The sequence below is a fragment of the Microchirus variegatus genome (assembly GCF_963457635.1).
Source record: "Microchirus variegatus genome assembly, chromosome: 14".
NCBI lineage: Eukaryota > Metazoa > Chordata > Actinopteri > Pleuronectiformes > Soleidae > Microchirus > Microchirus variegatus.
This window is the reverse complement of record NC_139815.1, coordinates 10083276-10094726: the sequence shown is the minus strand read 5'-3', so window position 1 is coordinate 10094726 and position 11451 is coordinate 10083276. Positions and strand designations below refer to the sequence as shown.

Below are 11451 nucleotides of genomic sequence, written 5' to 3'. Positions count from 1 at the left end.
AAAAAAGGTAAAAAAAATAACAGTTTTTCTGAAAAAAGGAAGACACTAGACTTCACAAACTGAATAAAAGCCTCAGATTTTGTCTGGTTTACCGTGCGGTCGACAGAATTGTGAATTGTGAATGAATAAAGCTGAAAGTCCTCACTAGTACAGGCAGACAAACCTGTGTACAGGTTGAGACAATGGCCCTCTGTTATGTGTGTGTGTCAGCAGCAGCGCTGAGGGAATGCCAGCAGATTCCTCAGAGGACAGAGGAGATTCACTTCTTTCTGCCAACATCTTCTTTGCTTTCATTTAAAATTCAGTTTTGGAAAAAAAAAAGAGGGAATAAATCCTTTACCGAAACTGATCCACAAATATGTTGATTTAATAGATACAGAAAAGGCTAAATATGTGGATTAAAATTGATATTTTCCTTCTGTTTTTCCTCAAAAACAAGAGAATGTGGGGATTATTCTCACAAATCTCACCTCTTTGTGTTTGGGGATGATTTCCTGCAGCTGATTTAGTGTAAATGAGAAACACTGAATTTACTCAGATGCACTGATCTTCAATCTGAGGTATGATTTCTATACATCAACACACTCAATTCTCTGTTTTCCCGTTACTGCATTTTGAGTGTCAACTCTTGAGAATCCACTCACATACACACAGCCGGTGTTAAACTGCCTACATTTTTTTAAATAAAAGTGGAGGGTGGGATGCAGGAATCCAGATGATTGTATCTGTATTGTCACTTGGTCTGCAGATCCTTTCACACAGACAATGAGACAACATAAGAGTCCACGGGGATTCTCTCGCTGTGGCTCAGAAACAGGGTGTGGACATACCCAAGTGAGACTGATCACAATCAGTGATATCATCATCATCATCATCATCATCATCATCCTCAGAGTGGATTCACAAAAGCTCCACAGAAATAAAACCAAAGAGGAAGTGATGGTCAGCAAAGGAGACGTACAGTGCAGCTTCATAGTCATTGTTGTATGATTTAAGTCCTATTTCCAGATTTAGTGTAAAATGTCGGAATGATATCAGTGATTATTAACACAAACATCAATATTGTATACTTATATTAATAGATAATATAAGAAATAACAAATAAAATATATGTTTTGAATCTGAATATTATTTCCATGCAACTATACCCCTGACCATTATTGTACTAATTGAATTTAAGGGATTTGAGTTTTTCCTGCAGTTTAACATTTTTGGTAAATTCCCTTTTTGCTGGTTTTCTTTTCAGAAAAGGAGAAGTAAAGATTTTTTCAGAGGAGAAGATAATGCTTCAATGAGTACAGTAAATATGACGCGAAATGTGAAGAAACACTTGGTTTTTAAACAAATTACAACAAAAACATTCATGATTTGTTATGATTTTCACATAATACAAGCAGACACACACACGCAATTTGAACTACGAACCTGAATTAAGAAACTTCTGTTTTTTGTTTATTCTTATCAGTAAATATTTATTTGTCCTTAGTGGCCCTTCTACAGCATGAAATCTGTAGTGTGTGTGTGTGTGTGTGTGTGTGTGTGTGTGTGTGTGTGTGTGTGTGTGTGTGTGTGTGTGTGTGTGTGTGTGTGTGTATCCCAACATTCCTGACCCCACACAGCACTCTCAACCACACACACACAAACACACACACGGCTTTCACTGGAATCATGTTAAATATTCAGTTTGTGTTTAGACTCTGAAACACACAAATATGGACACGTGAGTGTGTCTGTCTGTCTGTCTGTCTGTCCACACCTCAAATTGTGGCCAGTTCATGCTCATGCCCGGTCCGTGCGTGTTCCTCCACCATCGGAGATCATCGGCATCGTTGGCTGCTCTGATGGTCTGACCCAGGTCTCTGTAAAGGTCTTTGAACCTGTGGGACACAGTTAAAACAGTCAGTCGTCACGTCTACACGCTACTCCTGCTCGTCCTCTTTCTCCTCTTAAAGTAGACATATTATACTCTATTTCTCCAAGTTAACCTAGTTCCCTGGTGTCCTAATGAACGTGTCTGTGACATGCTTTGGTCAAAATACCTTAAGGATGAAGCACCACAGCAGTTCAATCACTCTGCCAAAACAGCCCTGTTCAGAACGCTCGCTTTTGAGTGCCTGTCTCTTTAAATGCAAATGAGACACAGGAAACTACGTCAGCATCACTGAGGCTCTGGCAGCTAACAGCAGTTAGCATTTGGAAAAGCCATCATTTGCCGACTCTAGCAGGCACATGGCCGTCATATATAACATGTATCCACTGGACACGTAAATCCTCTGAGGCTGGAAGTTTGTGTAGAACTCTGTGCTGCACTGTGCAGCCAAGAATAGAACACTTTGCTGACTTCTGCTCTTCCGGATACTATTGCCCTCGCCTGCACTCTCACGTTTTTAAGGACAAAGCGGAGCTCCGCGAGACAACATTTCCAGGAATGTCTCATTGTGACGTAGCAACCAAATATATCGGCATATCGGCATATCGTCAAAAAGTCCAACATCGTGCGTCCCTAGTCTGATCAATTTGAACCTTGAGGCTTGCTTTTTTGTTTTCATTCAGCTGTTCTCATTCTGCAGCTGTTGTGACCAAAGCTAGAGATAAAATCAGGAGAATATCAGACATTCTTATATTCATTATTAGATGGAAACAAGCATGTTCATTTCTGTTAAAAAAAAAAACTCAATGTGTAATGTTCCATCTTTGTTACCTGTAGTGATTAATCTTGAAAAACATGTCAAAACCAGAAGATATATCCTGTTAATGGGTTCATATGGGGAATAATGCAATGAAAGAAATGATTCATTTGGACATGAGACTTTATATTCATGTGTCCACTTTAGGGATGGGAATCGGTCAGTATGGGTATCAGTCCGATATTGGTCAAAATCACTATATCAGTTATCGGACAGATAAAAATGTAAAATCAGATACAAACAAAAATCCTACACATGTCATGCTTTACACGGAATATTACCGGTAGATACTCGAGTTTGTGATATCGGTATCAGAAAAGTATTATCAGGACATCCCTAGTCCACTTGATAAATCAGGTCAGTCCAATACGCTCTCACTTTTAATTTCAGCCAAAATGCTGCACTATGTTCATGAGTTGGATGGACTTTGCCTGCTCTTTGCTGCTGAGCAGAGAGAAAACAGTTTTTTTTATCAGTCATTTGATTCTTTGTACACACAAAAATACTGATGAGTGCAGCTTGAAACACAAGTAGAAGGCAAGCTTTTTATTCAAATCTTCATGCTTCCATTTAAAAGGTGGAATTCCAGATAAAATCTCGTATTTTCTAGTCGGTGTTATCAGCTCAGTGCGGGTATGTTGACACTTGACAGATAGGTATGAGGGACAATCCTCCACATGTGCAGTGCACAGATCTAAAAGACATATCTGGAACTTTCAAACACTCCTCACACATGTTTTTTTGTCAACTTCCAGAACTTCTAGAGCTTAAATTTGCCCAAGTATAAACCCATATCCAAGAGTAATCATGCTGCACCAGAAACACCAACTATTTTACCCACATTATAACATTTAGTCAATCAACATAATGTCTGGCCACTGGCTGTCACCAGACAGAGGTGAGGTAGAACTACAGAGACCAAACTACTGCCCCTTGTGCACGATAACTCACTTCAGTTAATGACAGACTATAAACTAAGGTCTGAGGGTGTGGTTTTCAGACCGAGGTCAGAGTAGGAGGGCAGGTGGTCTCTCATTATGTACACGTGCAGGTCAAAGAAATCTACATGTCTTTGATTTTAAAGAAAAAACAAGATAAAATACAAATAAAGAAACTGCAGCAACATTTACATTACTTTGCAAGCAATCTGAGAGGAAGTTAATCTCCACCATGTTACTTAAATAAGTAGATTTTTGACTTGATAAATATTTGAACAATGACCTAATCGGACTTTTCCTAATCACGGTTACCTTGGAAACAGTAGATTGTTCAAACAGAAGAAGAGATCAGCAGTTAATGGACAACAGTGTGAGTTTTGTATTAACTCCTGTGTACATAAAACACGTGTTCACAAAGACCCTTTTACATTTGTTCTGAGTTGCGTTTCATCAGTCATCTTATGAACACCCATTTTTCTCCTAACCCTGAGCTACACTGGATGAGGAAGCCTCGCAAATCAAAGCTCAATTCTGTCTGATGCACAAGTTAATCAACTGTCTTCTCCACACAGGGAACCACACTCAACATCTCAGCATCTGCTTCTGGTCGATTTTAAGCACTTTGGGCAAAATCAGGACAAGAAAACACAAATACAATTAAAATACAAGTTAAAAATGTATTGTATATGATGAAAATGGTCCTATTATGAGAAATGATGGATGTGGACCTTGCGCCTATTGTCAACATCACAATCATCCCTCTCTTTCATGACATTCGTTTAGTTTTTATTGGCTATATAATCAATTTACATTCGGGGTATTTGCAGGAATCTTGAAGTTAATTTCAATAGCTTTTTATGGCTTTTTAAAGACCTTCTTCAAAATATTTTAAGACCTTATTGCCACTTCAAGCTGTCAGCAACACATATTTAGCTTACAAAACAGTTTTAGTTTGTACTAAACTTACATTTTCCCATATCTGACGATTTTGTAGTTTATTTTGTGCAATTTCAGATATTATTTCATGGCAGGAGCGCATTCACTGTCGCAAGATGTGTAACGTCACATGCACACGCACGGCCTTGAACCGATCTTGCAGGGCGAGCATGCCTGTGTTGTTTTTAAACAAACGCGGGGAGGAAAATAATATCACACATGCATACTATTTGCAGTCAAACTCTGTGGACAACATTTAATACCCCATGAAATCGTGATTAAGACTTTTTAATACATTTTAAGGGCCTTCATTTTCCCAAAATTGATTTATCAACTTTTAATACTTTTTAAGACCCTGCGGACACCCTGACATTGGTGCCAGGATGCCAGCACAAAATCGAATCAGGCAAACGGTGCTTCTGCTATAGACTGGCTCACATATGCAGCACTTCACAACGCTTTCACATCCAGTGTGGCCCAGGGGTTAGGCTGCATCCGTGTGTGTTTGTGACTCCCTTACCCTTCTTTGGCAGACAAGTCGAGGTGTGTGTGAATGTCCAGCAGGGCTCCTTTGAAGAAACACAGCCTCTTGCGCTCGGCCTCCTGGGTGAGGTCAAACACCTGCTCCATGTCCTCCATGTAGCGAGGGTTACAGCGGTTCAGCTCCTCCAGAGCCTTTTGATAGCGCTCCTTAGCCTGACACACACACACACACACACACACACACACACACACACACACACACACACACACAGAGGACAGAATGACCATGGATGCTAAATGTCTGGCACATTTCAAAACGATGAAGATAGATGAACGTGCCCTTAGGGTGCAAGTATTTCCACACTTTAAACTGAAGGACTGTCCACTGCTGTGTTAGTGGGCAGTGGACCAGTGGTGCCCTTTAAAGGTCAAATATTTTCTCTCTGCAGGACCTGAGGTTTCTTCTCTGCTGTTAATGCAGAGCAAAGAACAGAGGGGAGGCGAGCCTAGTCATGTTTCACAGTTGAAGCAAACACACATATGTTTTTCTGTAATCATTGACACACCCAGACTGCTACCAGAGGAGCTCCTCACGGGACTGTGTGTGTGTATGTGTGTGTGCGTGTGTGTGAAGCTTTGTACTTTCTGGGCCTCCTGGTTGCAGCGCTCCACCCGGACGGTGAATTTGCGAACTTCCTCCTGAGACTTTGCCGGGTCGGCCTTGGCGTGTGTTTCCCTGGTTGTCGCTGTCCACTCCTCCTTCTTGATCTGATGGTAGCTCTTCTTACTTAAATCCACCTAGAGACACACACACACACACACACACACACACACAGACAACCTTATGGTATCTTAAACTGTAGATTTGTCATGCTAATTAATCACACCATTTAAAATCCCAGATTGGATACTCCTCAAGTCTGTTTTTGTCTGATAAACAATCAGACAAGCTTTCAGTTTGCGATCCTATCCCACAGAGAAAGGGAAGCTTCATACTAGTTTTAAACTTTCAAGTAAATCATTCTCACCTCTTTCAGTTTGCGGACCCAGGGTTTCTGTGCTTTCCGGAAGCCGTCGTCTGCGTCTTTGGTCTCCCTGAATCCTCCCATCATCTGCTTGTGGAAGGCATCCTTCTGCCAGCTGCGCACCTTGTCGCTGTCCTCGCCGGCCAGCCGCTGCCGCAGCTCCAAATGCAGCTCGCTGAGCCGATCGGCCGCCATCATGAAAGCGTGCCACGCCTTCTCCAGTGTACCATACTGAGGACCTAAGAGAAACATGTTTGATTTACTTTCTATTGAATGGTGACATGTTAAAATGAATGAAATGGTCGTAACTTAAGTAATACTCATTACTACACGTGTCATAGTTTGAGAGAAGACAAATAATGTCCTGAAAACAAACATCCGATAATGACAATGTTGGCAAACACTGAGGCTGACTTGATGGACGACTACAATAGAAATACATCAAATACTGAAACAAGAGCTAAAGATACAGATATAGAACAGTAAAATAGGCAATAAAATGAAATTAAATAAAATATTCAATAAAATAATACAATAATAAAGTAGACAATCTGGAAATATATACAATATACAGTGAAAGTTGACGTTTACAAATGAAATATAATTTTTCTCATTTCATTTGTAAACGCTAAATTTCACTGTATATTGCCAGTGAATGTTAGTGTTTAATTCTGTGAATCACAGTTCTAAGCATCAAGTATGATGCCAAAGGAGTTTGGGGCAAATAAAACATGCTTTGTCCACAGATCAATGTGTGTTAAACAGGATTCTTGGGCTCATATCGTTTGCCTGACCTTTCTCCACCATGCCCCTCCACCTCTTGGCCCAGTCACTCAGCTGCAGAGCGTAGCTCTTTTCTATCTTCGCCCTCTCCTGGAAGCAGGTGACGACATCGTTGCACAGGCGATGGCCGTCATCGATCCGCTTCACCGTTCGTTTGTAATTCCCCGGCTGCGTTAATGCACACAGACAAAATGAGTGAGTGAGACAATAGAGCGAACTGAAGTGGAGCGAGGCATTAACCTCCTCCGCTAACGTTACGTCAGACACTCTGTTGTTTTAAATTGTATGCTGCCAACATTTGGTGGATTAGTGACTGAAAGAAAAAGAGGTCAAGAGCGACAGGACAGACGGAAGTGAGAGGAGTTAAAGGTACATAGATTTTCCAGACAGTGTTGTGAGGGCCGTCAGCAGAGTCTCATTATGTGTCTGTCTCTCTATCTAAACACTGAAAATCATCACGGAATCCTCATTTGACTACAGCGTGCTTCTGTGAGCTGGTCTCTGTCGCAGTCTGTTTATTGGGGGGTTTTACTGCTGTAATGTATCTGATGTGGTTTAATACATTGAGCACATCCTTGGACAGGACACAGATCTTCAAGCTACTGGGTTTGTGTTGCAGGATTGCAACGTCCAGTGTATAAATTAAAGCAATGCAGTGTAACATTTACTGGATGTGCTCTCACTAGTTGATGTTACTGACTATCATTTACTTCTCAGTGTTGTCACTGGACAAACTTACACTGAGCAAAGACAGATTTTCTGGTGCAGAGAGGGAATGAGAGCAGCTCCAGTCTCTCTATGACAAGTCACTGGCTCGTGATTTTTCTTTCTGAGTTAATATAAATTTCAAACTGTGAAAATGGAATCTGGCTATTAACAATGTTTTGTTTCAAAGTCAGTGTTTGCATGTGTGTTCCTGCTGTACCTCCCAGAAGCTGTCTGAGCTCCCCAGCTCACTGAGGTCTCCATTGGACGACATGTTGGGGTCGGCTTTACAGCACGGAATGGTGGCGGCTACAGAGAAGACTGGAGAGACAGAAAACATTTACGGCATTAAGGTTTATGTCAAAAAATCATAGAATTGTGTTTTAATCCAAGTTAATCCATCAGTTCGATTCATCAGTTGATCCACAGAACCTTTGAAACTTAAGTAATGATGATTTCAAAAGCATTTTTGTCCACAAGACAAAGATTTACTAAATAAAACAGAACACACTCACATAATAATGAGTGATCAATGCTACTTAATTCAGTAATTGATTAATGCTCAATGTATTCATTAATCACTGTAGCCCTAATTCCTTGGTGGTATTCATCTGTCAGTTACATAGATATAGATCTACATGAAAATGTGGTTGAAAAAAAAAAAAAATAAATCTGCTTCAAAATTTCACTGACTCAATCATATTTCCAGAGATTGTTTATAGTCTAAGCTCCATTTCAGCCAAAACAGGCCGAAAGCTCCCAAATCTACGCCACCTCCTCTGCCCACAGCCCAGGTTTCTCCACGTCGCTGCCCAGTTTTCCTTCTCCACACAACTGGACTCTGTGCCTCGGACAAATCCGCTTCATTACCGACGCAGAAATCCGCATCGCCAAGTCCCAAAAACACACACTAGGATCTCATTCAGAGAGAGGGGGCACAAAACAATTGGACATTATCGCCTCCGATAATAACTCACACAAACATAACCTGAAGAAGACACCCCTGCGCTCCATGGTGCACTGTGGAACTTTCTTGTGAGCAAACTACTGAGAGAATCTTAAATTAAATTGTGTTTACATGTAGTTACTTCTGGAATACAAGGGTTAAACTATATGATGCTCCCCGATCAAACAGCATCTGCCATATGAAAAAAGTGGCCACAAGCGACATCCAGGAACAAGAACGTAAACAAAGACAGTGTTTGAAGCAGGTGCTGTCATGACAGAGAAATGGACTGTTTATAAGCAAGAGAGGGAACGCTAGGGTGCAGATTAGGAATGAACGATCCCTACCAAGGGCTCCAAGGAGCTTCACATCTGTGGTGGCTTTAACTATAATTATTCTGTTTGTCTTTTTGTCTCCACACCCCCTCTTCAAATGTGTGCATTTCTATTTTGCACGTGGAAAAGTCTAAAAACAATCCCATTTACTCAGATGTCCATGTAGTCTACTGAATGACTAACTGGCCATTGTCTTAATGCCCTTCATTAACTTGACTTGCACTCTTGCAAATATGAACATTTCTACACATATCATCTTAATGCCACATCTGTTCCTATGAGACAATGCATAATTTGCACTGTGACAGTATTGCACAACTAATTGCACCTTACATTTTGCCTACACTCTACCCTTTTGAACATTTATTTCCTATGCTTAGACTTGATCACTAAATGAATTGTCCACTATTTTGATAATCGAGATTTGAAACTTTTTTCATTATTAAAACAAGATTTATAGACTGTTTCAGCTCCGTAAATGCAAATATTTTCTGGTTTCTTTGCTCCACATAAAAAAGAAATCATTAAAGCTGAATGATTTTGGTATGAATGCAAAAACAAGACATTTCAGAACATAAGCATATCCAGATTTGACAAACACTGATCGACATTTTTCAACAATTTATGACATTTTACGGACCAAACAATTAATCGATTAATCAAGAAAACTAATCGTTAGTTGCAGCTCTAGTTTAGTTGTTGTCTCACTTGCTGTGTAAATGACAATAAACTTATTCAACCTTGAATATATTGTAGCAGAGCAGGCAACTCGCAAAGAGACAGATCTTCGAACAGACAACTGCGCTTTATTCTGAAGCTCACACAGAGATAAAGCGCTGCTGTCGGCCACAGAGTACACCAGAAACACTCACACAATCACAGACAGAGCTAGTGAAGTACGTAGCCTCCATTCTAGCTTAACAGACTCTGCCCAAAACTCTCAGTGCGCCTGCGCCCCACACCGGTGGTGCGTTCACCGACCATCGGCGAAACGGCGCTTAATAACAGTCAAAACACACTAACTAACTAAACATGCCTGAAGGAGGATAAACAGAACATCAGCAAACACGCCATCATTCCTGTTTCGCTTCACCATGTTTACATTTTGATACAGCTTCATCTTTTACAGATAGCTGCCAGCTGCGCTCCTATTGGTTAAAGTCAGATAGTTGACGAAATCCATCGTCCTCCTATACATGTGTAGGATTGCACATAAAATTTCCAAAGACATTGCAATGGGATTTCTGAAGCCAATCAGACATGCTGCATTGATTTGGTATGAATGAGAAGTCGAAAATTATGAATTCAAGTTTCTAATTGAATGTTTTAAAATCAGTGCAAAACTAGGGATTGAAAGTAGGAAATATATCAAAAAATGTGGAATGCATCCATTAGGGCAATCACAGGAATCACAAACATGAACTACAAGACAAGTATGAACAAGACAAAATGAAGTTGGAGATACAAGATACAGCGAAACTAAATATGATGTCACCTCCTATTAAGACTGGTTGTGCACGGTTCTCCTCTCATTCAGAGTCACAGTTCAAACTCGGTAAGACACTGTACTTTGCATCAAAACTGGTCTACAGTCTGGCAGAAAATCATAAATGACGAGTGAAATTTGTGAACTGGAGAACAAGTTTAGAACAATCCTGTCTCCACTCTTACATGTGATATAATTACTCTGAACCATCCAAGCAATACACATCAATGTGAAATTCTGGAATAGGCTGAAAATGGCATGAAATGTCAACTGTGAAAAAAACCGTTGGTTTGTGGTTAGAATTAATATTCTACACTTCAGTATGTGAAACCAGTACAGATGAGAAAATCAATGTCTGAAGTGAAGAAATTTGAATGAAAACAGTATGAATATTACAAAACCGAATTGCCTGAATAATGTCCTAATTGAGTTAAACATAATGAAGTTTCTATGCAAGTATATGGAGGACAAAGCGGTAGATAATGGATGGATGGAAAATGTGGAAAATAAATAAATAAATGCAATAATGTCCTAACTGAGCTGAAATTTTGACATTTAAAAATAGTTTCTATGATGGAGTACATGGAACAAGTCAACTGACAAAACAATAAGGAGGAGGAAAAAGGAGCCACCACAGAACAACATGTAGTGGGATTGTTTGCAGCAAACCCTCAAATAACAGGGACCTACTATGATTTGATTGTTAACTTTTAAGGCCTGTTCTAAACAAACACCTAAATATAGTAGCTCTTCTTCTCACACCACATGTACCTAGTCAAACTGATTTTTAATTAGGATTCTATCTTCTTTCAATGTCATCTAATTCTCATCTTACTTCCATTATTCCATTCCAAGTCCATTATAAGGAAGGTTAAAAAACAAAAACAAAGCAGGGCTTGACTTGACAGGAGTAAGGCGCCTGGAGTTTCACAATGTTCCTTCTCACTGTAAATAACCAGCGGCTGATCTATGCACTGGGAACAGACTGGTGTTGGGATTAAAAGCAGTGCACAACAATCGCCGGTGAACTCTACAGGGATCAATGTGGGAGTGGAAGTAAGACTAAATAAACTGCTGCAATTACAGACCAGCTACAACAGGAGGAGGAGAAGGAGGGAAACAGTGCC

General features: G+C 40.2%; 1 protein-coding gene across 2 annotated transcripts in view; it reads right to left on the bottom strand.

The window, feature by feature from the left end:
• Positions 1-11451, bottom strand: part of pacsin3 (protein kinase C and casein kinase substrate in neurons 3) — a 28571-nt gene that overhangs the window by 7435 nt on the left and 9685 nt on the right. For both annotated transcript variants that reach the window (XM_083901186.1, XM_083901187.1), the window contains exons 2-7: positions 7778-7878; positions 6864-7020; positions 6073-6308; positions 5687-5842; positions 5082-5257; positions 1757-1877 (exon numbers count right to left, since the gene is read on the bottom strand). In XM_083901186.1, coding sequence (XP_083757312.1) covers positions 1757-1877; positions 5082-5257; positions 5687-5842; positions 6073-6308; positions 6864-7020; positions 7778-7831 — 900 coding nt within the window. In that variant the 5' untranslated portion in view covers positions 7832-7878. The remainder of the gene's footprint in view (positions 1-1756; positions 1878-5081; positions 5258-5686; positions 5843-6072; positions 6309-6863; positions 7021-7777; positions 7879-11451) is intronic.